Genomic DNA, 15,801 nt, shown 5'->3' with positions numbered 1-15,801 from the left:
CAAGAAAGATTACGGTGTGAGTCGACGAAAATCCCGTGGCAGTATAATCGGCGACGTGTTAGAGTTCGAGGTAGGAGATCGGGGTTTTTCCCGAAGATCTCACCTATGGTGGAGTGATGAGATTTGGCAAGAAGGGTGTTAAGCCCTCGATACATCGGGCCATATAAGATTGTTCAGACTGTGGGTAAAGTGGCATATGAGCCAGAACTACTTTCCGATTGGAGTCGGTGCATCCGGTATTCCATGTGTCCATGCTCCGCAAAGGCATAGGAGATCCTTCGAGGGTTGTACCGATAGATGATATCCAGGTGACTGAGCAATTAGCATATGAGGAAATGCCAGTGGCTATACTAGACAGGCAAGTTCGTCGATTGCGAACCAAGGATATGGCTTCTGTTAAAGTTCTTTGGAGAAATAATAATGTTGAAGAAATGACTTGGGAAGCTAAAGAGGGAATGAAGGCTAAATACCCGTATTTGTTTCTGTCATCTCAAGAGGCTCAGTCTGAGGCATCATCTCCCCCAGGTATTGATTTCATTTACAGTTACGGTGATTAGTCGTGGGACAAAGCATATTTCACCAAAGTTGCTCTACACACACGAGCTCCAGCAGAATAGTGATATCAACGTGGAAGAGATTTGTTTGAGCGATAATATGACTGATTTATTTACTAGGTATCTACCAACTACAACTTTCGAGAAGATGGTGCACAAGATTGAGATGTGAAGATTCAAGTTTTTGGATTGAAGTTCTCATCAGGAGGAGTCAATACGCGTTTTACTCTTTTCCCCTTTCAAGGTTTTTATCCCACTGAGTTTTTCCTTGTAAGGTTTTTTTAATGAGGTAACCAAATGGCGTATTATTAGAAATTTGTCCTCTTTTTCCTTCACTAGATTTTTTCCCACTTAATTTTTTTCTAGTAAGATTTTAACGAGCCACATTATATATCAAATAGACATCCAAGGAGGAGTGTTATAAATATTATTTATTATTGTGAATGTCGATCTTTAGGAGAAAATTTAGGATTTGTGATTTTGGGACCAAGCTACTTTTTCCTTATAAATAAAGAGATTCTCTTCATTGTATTTACGTCCCTCAAGAGAAATAAAGAATTCCCTCTCTCCTCTTTATCTACATATTCTTTATGCTTGCTTTATTATTTTATAACAAAATTGATTATTTTAATTTAAAAGTGTATTCTTTAAAGATGAACTTAAAGAAAAAGTGTATCACCTAAAGTATGCCGGTGGGATATATATGACGTAGTAGTATTTTGTTCGTCTCGACGTTGAGAAAACGTTTATATAAGCGCGCGCGCTCTCTCTCTCTTTACGAAGAAGAATACCACAACTCAAAAGAGTAGCACAAATATATATAGTTGAAAGAAGTAAAAAGCTGAAGCAGTGAAGCTAAGACTAGAAGCATGGCTATGGATCTAGCAGTGGTAAACTATGGTTCATACAAGACGAGACCATCGGCGCTTCTCAACTCTGTCTTCATGACAACGGTAGTTAAAATTTGCTTTCATTTACTGCAGTAATTTTTTTTAGCATAATAAGTTGTTTAAGTTAGGATGAACATCCTCTGTTGAATTTTCTACTAGGTTGTTTTAGTTTGTTTAGGTATTTTAGCTTTTTTGCATTTTTTGTTTGCCAGATTTTTTGAAGATTATAATGTATTCAAGTTTGCTATTTAAAGTTTTGTTATGCTTGGTAAAATTAATTAAGAGACATTTTTAATTAATACTTTTCAACTTTTTTGCTGCATCATCTTTTAAAAAAATAAACAGGTAAATGCAGCAGCAAAGACCCTTGTGGCGGTGGCATCAAATGCGAAGGCGGCGGACCAGCAGTCGGAGAGGTGGAGGCCGGCGGACCACTTGAGGTTCATGATGATGCTCATGACTTGGTTGGTCGTTTGGGTTCTAAGGGTATTGATGGATCACTGCCCTTTCGCTGTTGGTGATTCCTATTCACTTGATGGTGGTGGAATTGGGTCCTCATCTTTTGATTTAATGTTGCCATCTTCATCCTCCGGTGGTTTTTCTATGGATTTGGTGCTTCAGGAAGATTCTAGTAGACAAGCTCCTTCTGCCAAAGCTCTTGGTAGAGCTCTCACCCATGTAAGTCGATATCACTCTACTGTTCTTTTATTTTGTCTGTGCAAAAGTTATTTGTTTTTATTTGTTTTCCTTCTATTTTTATGATATATTTTACTTACTCACTGCTTACTTGATGAAATTGCGCGCTAACACCAAGGTCATTGAGGTAATTAACAAGGTGATAATAATTATCTTGTTGATGCAAACCACATTTTTGAAGAAAAGAACTTCCGTTTTCTGAACGAAATTAGTACTAGTAATTAGTTGAACACTCTAGATTTACGGACTCAAAAAGATTGAAAGACCACCCTCAGACTGACTATGTGATATATAGCGAGTGAAGAAGGTTCTGTTTTTGTAGTATGAATTAATTTCTGCGTACATTCCTACAAATGAACATTTTACCAGGCATGCACTTTCCTGATTTAAAAGCGGAAAAAAAATTCAATGTCTAATTGTCTCTAGGCTCATTTTTTCCAGTCACGTTTGCAAAACAAATGGTGGCGTTACATATTCCACATCAAATAAATTAGCCTTTGGAAGGCTTGAATTGGAATTATATATCTCGTCTCTGATATTAATCACACAACAGTCATAATTTTCCCGAAAATTAAGCCATATATTATCTACCCTATATTTTATGGATAAGGTGAAGTAAAGTAATGTAGAACATGGGAAGGAGAAGTTCGTGTTTTGGTGGGGGAGCCATAGTTAGGGGGAAAAATAGTTACCAAACTATTGATGTTTTATCTTTAAAAAATTGGTTCAAAATAATCGAGGCCTCGCAATCAAGAAGGTATTTATTTCCTTTTTCTTCATGTCTAACCTAAAAGAAAAGAAAATTTCAATTCGGGGTGTTTTCAGTCCAATTTCCCTTAATTATAATTTTAGGAGCAAGTCATTTTTAATTCACGTACCCAAGTTTAAAACAATGTTTTAGACAAGAGTATTTTTTCCGTAGGATTGGCGGTGTATTTAAAACTTCGTCTACCATTGAAAAGATTAAGCAGCGTTTGGCCATAGAAATGAGAAACTTTTTCACTTTTTTTTTTTTTTTGGAATAGAAACTTTCACTTTTTTTTTGGAATAGAAATTTTTTCACTTTTTTTGGAATTTTGAGGTTGGAGTTGTGCTTGGTCACAGTTTTTGCAAATAGTATTTTTTTTGTTGAAATGTACTTATTTTTATTGTAAAAAAAGTGAAAAACTTGAAAAATAAGATTTTCTTGTGTTTCAAATTTTAAATACAATTTTAAGTTGTATTTGAAATTTTCATGATCATACACTAATTTTTGAAAAAAGTGAAAAATAATTCGGAAAAAAAATGAATAATTCTTATGGCCAAACAGGTCCTTAAGAGTAAATATTCGAAAAAAAATTTGAGACACTGCAAATTAGATGAACTGACTTAAAGATTATTCTCCAGCCAATTTCTTTATCTAATGTGGAGAAGTCATCAATTTCACGTCTAAAATATTACTATTATTAAGATATCTAAATAAGCAGTTAGAAGTTATTGGCAAAATTCTTTTTTCATTTTGCCGCCCCATTTTGGTGAATATGAACATGAATGCTGCTGTGATGACATAAACACACTACCCGCCACCAGAAAATTAGTATACTTTTTTTGAGGTTGTTATTATGCTTGTCGTTTTCGGTCTGCCGTTTCCAGATATAGGTTCTTTCATGTTTTGGGATGCATGTAAATGCCACGTGTCTTTTCTTCAGCGCATATAAGTATACACGTATTTGAATTTGGTCACAAGTCCAAGTTCTCAGCTCTCCTGTCTACACGTAAATTGTTTTTCTGAATTGTCAGATGCGTGCCTTAACGTGAAAAAGATAAAAAGTCAGATGCATCCCTGGATATTTCGAAATTAAAGAATAAATATTTCTCTTCGCCCTTTAGTTACCATTGGGTTAAAAAAATGAATATCCTATATGTTTCAATTTAATTTATAGTGTTTGACTGGGAATAAAATTGGAAGATAGAAAGAGACTTTTTAAAACATTTGATCTGGAACAAGCAAAACATTTGTGTAGTAATGAGTAATCTCTTTAATGTAAAATAAAAAATGGAAATAAGTTGATTCTAAATTTTAAAAAAAAATTCGGAACAAACTAAAAAAGCATGCGGGCCGATAAATTTGAATAAAGGGAGTACTTCTTGTCCACCGTCATGCTCATATCTTAAAACATTTTAATACATCTAGTATATTATAACATACCAGGAGCATGTATGCAAGAATACTTTATTTATCTGGACGGAATGAAGTACTTTATTTATGACCGAGTGATATTTGCACACTCTAAAATACAACAGTTAAAGAGTTAGATAAATCTCATTCGTTGACTTAATAGTTTTTATTTGTTCACTTCATCAAATTCTTCGACTTAATCTAAACATGAGACTTGTCGATCTTATCATTTAACTACTAAATTAATGTCTGATTGACTGTAGATCAACGAAAAAAAATTATAGCAGAAATTCAGTAACAACAACATACCAAAGTCCCCCACCAGAAAATCAGTAGGGTACTTTTTTGAGGTTGCCCCTACCTTATGTAGCTTGTCGTTTTCAAGACCCTTTCCAGAAAAAGCATAGGAAAGGTTAGATAGGGGTAAACAATTCACAAAAGAATTTTTGAAATGAAAACAACGAAAGTGAATAAGCAATGATACATCATTCGTGCAAACTTTTACTCGCACAAATCAAGGGGCAAGAAACTAAAGATCAATAACTACTTTGAAAGTATAGCAGAAACTCAGTGTTAGGTGAAAACAGAGACTAGAATCCTGAAGGATCCAAACCTCACCATCAGATCCGAAGTCGTGTTAGTCGTCTAAGTCGATTTCCCGTAGTATCTTTATCCCAATTAAGGACATGTTTTAACTATCTAAAAGTAAAGATAATAAACCAAGTGTAAATATCAAGTAGTTTTGTGTCTGTAAAATTTATAAGAACTACCTAATGTGAACTATTCTTGATAAGAAGCTTCAATTAATTGCCTTGAACTTGAGTAGATATTGTTTCTTCTGAGTAGAAGAAAGCAAAAACAAAGAGACAAGAGTCGAGCTTTGTTTGTTTTATTTTGTTGAATCTCTTTGGCAATTTAGTTAACTACGGAAAGAAAAATTTCTGTATCTCCCATATATTTAAATTGTGGGAATATGAGACTCTCTTTCAATGAATTGAAGGAATTTTCTATTCTTATATATAAACTAGTTTCTGGGAACGTGCGTTGCACGTTTGTCCCTTATCATTATTATAATTACAAAAGTTTTAAATACACTTTAAAATTTTTGAGTTGTAAAATAGGAATATTGGTAAAGTGGGAAGTTTTAACAACTAATAATCTCTCTTTTACAGAGTGTGTTATATTTGTATCCGATTTCATAAGAATCATATAATCTACTTGTGAGTAGCATATATTTAATTTGTATCAATAAATGTTATTTCAAGTTTAAAAAAAAATGTAGTATTCATATATAAGTTCCTTCCCAATAATTTACCCTAGTGCTTCTTATTGATGAGTTTGATTGAATTGAAGAATAATGTGTTTCTTAATTTATAGAAATAAAATTAAGTGATTATGCAAGAAAAAATAATGATGTTCCAGTTAATGAAATATACTTTGATGGTACCTTTTGCCATTTACCTAAAATTGGATGATATCCTAATGTCATATTTTCTCATAAAGTTACATTCAATTTAGAATAAAAAGCTTAACAAAAAATAATTTAATCTTTCTTTTTTTTTTTTTTTTTTTTTTTTTGTATATTCAACTATCGATATATCCTCCACTTAAGATCCACATACAATAATACTCTAGCAGAACTCTTCGATCACTTCGACTGCTACCGCCGTATACGGTTTTCACCTCCATCTTTAATTTATCCTCCTTCTATGAATTTATTTTCTTTATTACATGCATCCAACTCATAGCCAAAATGCTTTACACTGGAAAAAGATAACAGAAAGTGAAGAAAGATAAACAATTTGATGAGTAACTAAAATATTATTTTCATAGTCATATTTGTGCTCGTGTACAAATAAAATTAATATTCTTTAATTTTACTGATGAACAAATTAGCCAGACATTTGAATTAGAAATAGAAATCATAAAATTCAATTCAAAACTAAGGATCATGTAACCTGTATGTAGATCTGAAGAGAAAATAATTGTAACTTACTTTGATGAGAGCAAACCGCTTGTTGCTAGCTCAGAAGTTTAAGAATTCCTACACATACGAAAAAAAAATAAAAAAATTATATCATATAACAAGGGAAAAAAGGATAAAAGAAAATTTAGAGGTCAAGAATTATAAATTATGTTTCATAATTAAAGTCAAATTCCTTTTGTGCTTGGTGAAGGAGATACTGGAACTCAAGCATAGTTTAGATGGAGATTAGAACCAGATTTCAATGGAAGAATAACATGTAGAATAAAAGATCGAGGAACCAATGTCTTGTTAGAAGAAAACTACACCTGCGTTTTGCATTTGTAAGCAAGAATTGGCAGAAAAACATTAATACTCATAATGGTGGTATTTAATTCATTTAATCAGGAAGAAGAAAACGGAAGCAACTCAAGGAAAATAGAGAGGCTATAGGAAAGTGATAATAATAAATAGTTTTAAAGGGGATAACTTTAAATTCCTGCTAAATTTTAGATGAAACATATAAAGTAAAGAGCAAAAAACTCAGAAAAAAAAAATACTTAAAAGGTTTCCATCAATAGAAGATATAGATAGTTGTCTTTTCATTTGCTTTCATATTTACATAATTGAATTCATTGTGGAAATTAGTGTTACTTAAAAGAGTATAATAATGATAGTAACTGAAGAGAGAGATATGCAGGTTACATCTTTTGTACAAGAACGTTATTATAGTTGTAGTATTTGCTTGAAGGGTAAAAAAATTATTCAAATTTTAAAGGGCAATTTGATATTTTAAAAGAATTTTCTATTCTTATATATGATGATTGGTGGGAATTTCAGATACTGGCGTTGCTAAATGAGATTCCAGCTTCCTCGAGGAAGTACCAGTTTGCACTGGGGATGGCTGACAAGATCGTAGATGAGAACACCAGATCCGGACACGTGGAGATGATCCAAGTCAATCGTGCGGCCTTGGCTTCCGCATTCGCGCGTACATCAGGACTCTTATATAGCTCTTTAAAGAGTCCCCGTATGTCGGAGGATTCAGGGACGTGGCCTTCACGCATTCTTCGATCCCTGCCTTTGGGTTCTTTTGTGGCATCATCGCTCAGAGGTTTGGGCACATTTTTCCCATGGGTGGGAACTGCCGCAAGCCTCTTTCAAAACAAGAGGCAACCAGCTGTTCCCGGTCTTGAGGAGAGTGTGAATGACTTGGCGGCTGAGAAACACGCGCAAGAGTTGTTATGGATAACGAATAAGATGGTGGAGTGTGGTGCTGTGGATGAAGCGTTGGTGCAATGGAGCTTATCTTCTGGCTTGGCTTCTATTTCTCTCTCGACTAATCCTAGGGTGCAAGGATTCATGGTCAAGATCACAGGTGTGTCCAAATTATTATTACTACCTTCATTTCAATTTATGCCAACATAGTTTGAGTCGACATGAAGTTTAATTCAAAGAAGAGCTTTTGAAATTTATGATCTTGAATATGCGATATGGCTAGGGGTGTTAAATGGGCGGGTTGGGTTGAAATTGGCCCAATAAAAATAAAAAATTGAGATAATAAATGCGTTGAAATAACATTAATTCAAAAGTTATTTAAATTTAATTGGGTTGGTAAATGGACTAAAAATGAACTCATGTCATGACCCCGCCCCAATTGACCAGCTTTTTTGAAGGGTCTATTTTCTAGAAAAATATTTTCTAGAAATACATTTTTTGCGAAAAATATTTTTACGGATTTTTCGTGGAAAATATTTTTTAAGAAAACAATTTTCGTGGTAAATATTTTTCGTGAAAAATATTTCCCTTCATATTGAACACACCACAAACTTATAAGATACATGATACAAGAAAAGTGTATATATTAAACAAATAAACTAAATCTCAAGCAATAAACTCAAATTTAAGTAAATCATAAAAATGGACTAGAATTGGGCTAAGTTGGAGATCACTTTAAAATGGGTTATGTTGGGTTGGGCTGAAATCAGCCCAATATAAAATTATCTTGAGCCCAATCCATAAAAGTTTGGGCGAGTTGGGCGGGTCATCACCTTTTGGGCCAAATTTGACACCCCTAGATATGGCCATAAATTTTCAGATAATTATATTTTTGGACTGCTCAAAGGAATAACAGCCAACAAATGCATAGGTTTTGTATATTAAGTATTATACATATGATATGTATATTGTACACACAAAATATACATGTAATATACATCATCAGTTTATAGGTTTTGTATATTTTGGCTAGCACCCATAATTAATTTCGGCCGAGAGGCCAAAAATGAAAAAAAGCCCTAAAAGTTTAGGACCTTGTGGTTTTATTATTAGTTGTGTGTCTATACAAGCTTTGGTAATATGATAAGAAGTTAATAATCATATGTTTCAAAGTATAGAAATATATTTTTCTTTTTTGAACAAATTAAGAAGAAACAAGCATCGCATAATTAACGGGAACTAAAAAGATTACGCATTATTGTTGTTGTCGTCGTTGACTTTTTCAATTGGTGGTGTAGCGATATTATTTGGAGAGCTCAACAGAGTTAAGCATGAGGTTCCAAGACAAGTGAAGTTCAACATACTGGTGCTGTGGCTTCCATTGTTCTGCTATGCAGATAACGGACTTTCGTATCCAGTATTGACCGGGTATGAGAAGGTTGAGATGGAGAAAACACTGGACGATGTGATATCTACACTACCCACAATCGATCAAGAGGTTATACTCAGCAACTGGCTGCAAGATTTCACGACAACATCGTCAGACTGGCCAAATCTCCAGAAATCATATGACCTTTGGTGCCATTCCACTCGCGATCTCATTCCAGGAGTTATGCAGGAAGGAGGAGAATTTTGTGGTCTTTTAGAGTAATATATAGTTGTAAGTAGGATCTGTGGTTTTTTTTTTTTTTTTTTTGAATGCTGTAGACTCTTGGGTTTGATTTGTATGACCTAAGTGCCATTTCGTAGTGTACTTGAGTCCCCCCCCCCCCCCCCCCCCCCCCCCCCCCCCCCACGCCCCTTTTTTTTTTTTTTCCCTCTGGTGTCAAACTATCTTCCTAGTTTTATATAGCTTTTCCTACTCTTTTGTTGTAATAATTCTGTGATGATCATCAATAATGTAAGAGGTAATAGATTCTGTGCGTCTTCTTTTGGTAGCCCTTGAATAAATTAAAAACCCGTGCCTTAAAGGTTATATTCAATATATTCATTGTTGAGACATGATTTGTCAACATCACCAAATCACGTAATGCGCAGTCATAATTCTAACTGGACGGCACATTTAATCCATTTTATCGGAGCTATATATACTTCTAAGTTCTATGTGTCATTGCAAGCCTAAGTAATTGAAAGCACATCCTCATATATATCTTGATGATTATTGGTTTTTATTCACTTCATAAGTTCATCGAACTTACTAAAGTTCTATAGTATATAAAAGTTCCTTCGCAAAGATTTTGGCTATTAGAAGAAGAGAAAAAAATCCAAAAAGATTCTGAGTGTTTAGAAGATTTGAAAGTTCCGAAACACTTGGAAGTTCACAAAGAGATTTAATACATCAAATATGTCTTTCTAAAAGTTGTGTAGCAACTGTGAAGTGATCAAGAGATGTATTTCTTCAAGATCAACTCGAAGCGTCACTCGACTTACTAATACATCATAAGGAGGTCTACATCATCTGATGTTCGAGGAACATGCTGCCTTAGCCCTCGAATCGAAGTAAACAACATGGTGAGATGAATCAAGGGATACACAAGCTAAGTCGCACTCACATTCTTTTAATAAATAAATCACTTCTCTTTTATATTTGTTTCATGATTGCTGAATTTCTATACTTCAAAATTTGACACGATCGAATTCTCCCCACACCTTGTTGGACCAACACCGCCCTTTATCATTTATTTGACAAATCAGGTATGCAAAATATAGAGTCAATTGCTATTATTCATGCAATAATATCTACGTTGATGCATCCGTTGAATGTGATCATGTTGGCCCGATGACACTGAGCATGCTCAAATTGGTGGAACTGATAGAGATGAATACTTCATCTTCTTAGACACGCCGTGAAAACTCAAATTTTTAGCAATTGATGAAATCCCTAGGGGAGACGCCTTTTGTTCTTTTTTTTATGTGGTTTAATTTCTAAGTGAATTGTGTGGCAGAATGGTATGATTACATGATTAGAGAACAAATAACTAGGAAAGAAAGATAGGGAGAACCGATCGGAACCCAAGGCAAAATGTCAATCACTTTGTCGAAACCTATAGCAATGATGAAACTCATGGCAATCTTCTAGCTAATTTGTAGTTTGTTCGCTCGAGGGGAAACGCCATTGACTGGTAGACAGATCTAGAGTCAAAATCAATTTATATTCGGGAGTAACTTGAAAAGAAGTTCCTCAACTATGTTTACAACACCCTTCAATGTAAATATGATCGAGCTAATACGTACCAAGCATCGGAAACACAGAGTTGTGGTAGAATACAACAATCTTTGATGAGAATTGAGCTTATATTGCATTATCATCTCTCATAAACCTCTGCCATTGAGATGTGCACCTCAAGTATGTATTGGGGACTAGCAAAGATCCTTCAATGGATTAAGCCATGCATTTTTTAAGAATTGGCAACCCGAGCTCATGCCATGGGTTAAGCATTGCAAACCACGCGTCGCATGGTGCCCCGTGACAACGGAGATTATCCGAGACTTGAATTTCTGCATATTTGGCCCAAAATTGATCGGCCATGTTACGTTGTGCGTCACGGGGTGTTCCACAAGAGGGAATCCAAAGACCAAATTGTTGTTTTGCTACCCTTTAGCAAAAAGATCATAACTTCTAGTAGGAATGTTGGAATGATAAACAGGTTTAAGTGTTGAAGACTAAACTCAGAGAGTTTCCTTTTAATATACTGATAGTAGCTCAATTCATTGCACATTGGGATACAAGATCATTTGAAGTTAGGTCATGTGCCACTATAATGACCTTCTTCCTTTAAACATTTCCAACTTGTTCCAAGTTACCTTCCCCTTCTTATAAATGTCCATACAACCTCTTAAACATAATATTTAGGTTTTTATACTCCTTTTTAACCTTTCGAATATCCTTGTGCCCATCTTTGATCATGAATGAAAATATAATACTTGGCAAACTTTTTCTAGGCTTTACAGTGTGTTACTATATGGCACTTGTATGTCGTGTATATAACACTAATTCACATGACATGCATAAGACATATAAATGATAAAAAATCATTCCACCACCACTAGACCACCCCATAAACTAATAGAAAGTACCATCCACCATTTCCATACAGAAGACGATGAAAAAGAAGACGATTTTATAATTTTTGAGTTTATTTGTTGAGCTCATAACCTAATGGGTGTTTGAAATCCTAACCCAAAATCGATTCATAACATTTCTTTGAAGAAATTTATTGAAGGATTCAAAGTGAAGAAACTTGAAACCCATTTCATATTTAATTTTCGGATCTGAAAATGCAAGGAATCAAAGTTATTTTGTTGTTGATTTGAGTTTTCTTTACATACTGTTTTGGGGCTTAAAAGGTGAAGAAACAAAGAAGGGGGAGAGTGGAAAAAATGAGACCACTTACTATGAAAATTGAATAACCTGCAAAGGTAAAACATCTAAAAATTGGGGAAATTAAGCCTCGTATCCATCCAGCCATCTAGTTTACTAGCTATGGCCCAATTACTCCTTTATTATCATTTAGTCAGATTTTTGTAAAATCCTAGTCCTAAAGTCTTATTCCTGTCTTTCCTTCTTTTTCTATTCCCAATCTTGTCGCTGCAGACCACCACTTTACCACCATGCATATGCTAGCTTATTTTTACTGGCCGAAAATCACAGCCACATCGTGTTCTCTTACAATAAAAAGAGATGAAGTTCTGAAAATGATTTCACCTATTTCTCAATGCTTCTGTCAGACAACGTCCAGACTATGGAAAAAAATGAGTTGGAAGGTGAGGTCTTTGGCTAGCTCGGGTGTTGCAGCTCTAGCAAGCATACATTGGGATATCAGGATGGACTAGGGTATTCCTCAAAGCAAGTCAAGAAATGTTCTTCTGAGAGACAAGCTCAGTGATACATTAGGCTGAATCTCTAATCCACAGAAAGAATCTGAATTATCTTCGCCTGGATTACAGTTTTAATTGGAGGCATATTAAGACACTAACTACAAAAGAATGCAAGAAAAATTTAGGCACGAGTTATTCATTTTGTAATTCTTTATTGGATGAATTGTTTCCTTCTGTGCAGTCTCAATTTCAAATGCATCCAACTCTTGATCCAAAACTTGTAGAAATAGTGCAGATACATTGTTATATATAGTTATATAGTGTTTACATGGTTATACAATGCATATACAACGTTTATGTATGTATAATAGTTTATAAGGATAATACATTATCTATACAGTGTATATGTAATATATAAGAGTGATACGGATGTCTATGTAATATATATGTAATGTATAATAGTATATAAAAGTGTATATACATCATGTTATACAAATTTTAAAAATGAAAAATAGAAAAATGAATAGGGTTCTATGGTAGCTCGGGAAAGAAGGTAAAAAAACATTAAAATAGATTTGGATTCATGAAATTCAATGTAAACATATGTTGTTTATCTTAGATGTAGAAGTTTATTGGGATATGCTCATTGTAAACTATTTGTTTGGGCAGTACACATGGGTAAGAATTTCATGTCCATTCAGACTGTAATTTGTTGAGTAAAAACAATTAGCGTTCTTGATTTTATGAAGTCCCAAAAATAAGAGAGAAGAAATAGACACTACTAAAAAAAACATGAATCAGTGATGGAAAAATTCTATAGCTAAATTGCAAAATCTGTCGCTAATCCTATTTACCAAGGATTATCAAAAATTCTATTCGCTACAAGTAATTTAGCAACGAAGTTCGTAGTTAATTCTATTTTTTTCTTATAATGAGAGAATGGGGAGAAGAGGGAACAAGGTAAATATTTACCACACTAGGTTTTTACAAATTTAACATGGTTAAGAGATTTAATGAAGTGAATATATACATTAATTAATCAAGGTTAAGTGATAGTTGTAAATACCCGAACACACATCATACATCAATTGGTTTGGTATAAACGCTCCGATGTGAGTAAGTTTTTACCGAGGGAAGAGAGTAAGGGAGAGAGGAAAAATGGGAAAGATATTAGGTTCTGAAAAGGGCCTAGAATGCTCTTGAACTATTACAATTGGTACAAAAATACCCTCCATCTACTTTTCGGCTCCAAAATATCCCCGTTGTTAAACTTTTGGGTCTACTTTATCCTTATTTCTAACAGACCCATTTCATTACCCAATTAACCCTTGCATTTATTATGTCGCATTCTCTCATGTGTTATCCATATAATTATCTAAAATTAATTAATTCTCATCCATTTAACTAGATCCACCCAACTAAACCCCGACCCGCCTCAAATTAAATCCCCATTTAACCATATGAATAGAAACCATTTTCATTTCATAGACGGTGCCGCCCATTGAAAAACCCTAGAACCCTTGAACCCCTTTTCCAACTAGAATCTCGGTATGTTCGTACTTGAATACGTTTGTTGGTGAAGGTTTGGACTGTACGAGTTATATTCCCAATTCAAGTAAGAACTTGCTGCTTATTTATTTTTCAGTTAGGGTTTAGGTTTTTCTATTGTTGGCTAATGTGTGTGTGATTTGATGTATATTGACGCTTTTGTTGTTCATCCATGTTTTATATGTTTGTTTTAGTCTTTTTTTGTTGTTGCTACTCAATCGTACCATATGAAGTGTCACAAGCTAGGGTTTTTTTATTGTTGTTTCAAGTTGGGATGTTTTTTTTGGGTACAACCTTTACTATATGCTTTTTTCTCTTTATTTTATGTTTTTTTCTATTTTTGTATTGTTTATCGGTTAGGTGTATTTATGAATGTTAGGTGTAGGGCTTTTCTATTCGAATGTGGTCACTTTTGTGTTTGTTTTCGGTACATTATTCAATGCTTTTGTCTATATATTTTGTTTTTCACGCATGTGGTCATTATCCCCTTGTCCTTGTATTCAGATAATTATTGGTAGATTTTCTATTCCCTATTCAATTTTAGTGTCTGCACCTTTCTAATGGGTCTCTTTTCCTTTCTTTTATTTTTTCCATGTAACTTTCTTGAAGAATGGTGGAGAAGGTTGATTTAGTCTTTAATTATGGGGCAAGTGAGTCTTGACTCCTCAAGTTGTCTACATAAAAAAACAGAATCGTATGTGGGAGGGATATGATCCAGATTTGCTGTCTTATATAGACATATGTACAAAATACACTGAAAAAATAGGTTTTATGGTGGTAAAACAGCTGCTGGTCACAGGGCCTTCTCGGAGATATTATTTGGTTGAGAGTGATGCTGGCATTAGAACACTCGAATCTTCATTGTCTAGTCAGTTTTGTGCACTGCGATTCTTTGCTGTAGATGAAAGTAAAGATAGTGCTTCAGCTCCTTACATCATTCATCATAAAGAACCATGCTTTGTGTCAGTAGATGTAGGAACTAATTATGAGTCAGTTGTAACACCCCGAGTTTTCTGGATTTATTATGTGCATTACAATTGATTACATTTTTCTTATAAATATTCTTTTTACCATTCTAGAAATTCAAATTTGACATTTACTTTGAAGACCCTTTTTGTTTAAAGAAATTGTTAATATAATACATGCATATTAATTAACAAGTTAGCTAGACAATTTGGAGTCAAATACAATCTATATATATATATATATATATATATATATATATATATATATATATATATATATATATATATAAAAATACGTAAAAATGTCTTCGGAGCCAATTATACAATTTGAGTGACAAACGGTTTATTCTCTATAGAGTTTTAAATAAGAAGATGTCATATGCAATTTCAAAAAAATAGGCCTTATATCCTAGTCATTGAGATTTATTTCTAGCCTTAGATGAAATTCCCCCCCCCCCCCCTTTTTTTTTTCTAGAAGCTCCTATATTAGGATTCTACTCCATTTTCTCTACTAAAGTCTAAAGCTCAAACCCTAGCTCTTCACTTTTCTCATGAGAAATCAAATCCTCTTTGTTGAATATTTCATATTTTCAGTTTAAACCAAGAATTTAACCATTGTTTTGAAAGATTCAAAAGTCATTGCTCTGACTTGTGGTAAGAATTGAAATCCCGTTTTTGTTACACAGCTATTAGTATTTCTATCATAACTTCTTATCTATAACTCCGATTAAGGTGATTCAAAAGGATGTAGAAAGATAAGACAATCACCCACAACTTTCGTGTTTTACAAAAATTCTAATTCCTTTGTTTGCTATGTCAAGAATGATGCGCAATGTAGGACATAGCTAATGTCCAGATTTTTCTACTTAAGAACTAGGAATAGTAGTGACTCGTTTAGCCCCGTTTTTGTTCATGAGGTATGTCAGTTTGATACCATGATTTATTTCTTGCATCTATTTTTGATACATAGCTCACAATTAAAATAACTAAT

The 15,801-nt window shown here is 33.8% G+C and overlaps 1 protein-coding gene across 1 annotated transcript; it reads left to right on the top strand.

The window, feature by feature from the left end:
• Nucleotides 1-1,291: 1,291 nt before the first annotated feature.
• LOC132032705 (uncharacterized) lies at nucleotides 1,292-9,188 on the top strand. The gene is made up of 4 exons (XM_059422392.1): nucleotides 1,292-1,507; nucleotides 1,790-2,122; nucleotides 7,102-7,639; nucleotides 8,778-9,188. Exons 1-4 carry the CDS (start codon nucleotides 1,424-1,426, stop codon nucleotides 9,128-9,130), a joined length of 1,308 nt encoding a protein of 435 aa, XP_059278375.1. The 5' UTR covers nucleotides 1,292-1,423; the 3' UTR covers nucleotides 9,131-9,188.
• Nucleotides 9,189-15,801: the final 6,613 nt, after the last annotated feature.

The sequence above is a fragment of the Lycium ferocissimum genome, chromosome 2 (assembly GCF_029784015.1).
Source record: "Lycium ferocissimum isolate CSIRO_LF1 chromosome 2, AGI_CSIRO_Lferr_CH_V1, whole genome shotgun sequence".
Taxonomy (NCBI): Eukaryota; Viridiplantae; Streptophyta; class Magnoliopsida; order Solanales; family Solanaceae; genus Lycium; species Lycium ferocissimum.
The sequence above is the reverse complement of the archived record's forward strand: the minus strand, read 5'-3'. Positions and strand labels throughout refer to the sequence as shown.

What these genes read in the sequence shown, in the direction of transcription:
- LOC132032705 (XM_059422392.1), top strand. Translation starts at nt 1,424, where the DNA reads ATGGCTATGGATCTAGCAGTGGTAAACTATGGTTCATACAAGACGAGA. An exon ending in ACTCTGTCTTCATGACAACG is followed by an intron (nt 1,508 to 1,789) that starts GTAGTTAAAATT and finishes AAAAATAAACAG; the next exon opens with GTAAATGCAGCAGCAAAGAC. An exon ending in ATTCATGGTCAAGATCACAG is followed by an intron (nt 7,640 to 8,777) that starts GTGTGTCCAAAT and finishes TTGGTGGTGTAG; the next exon opens with CGATATTATTTGGAGAGCTC.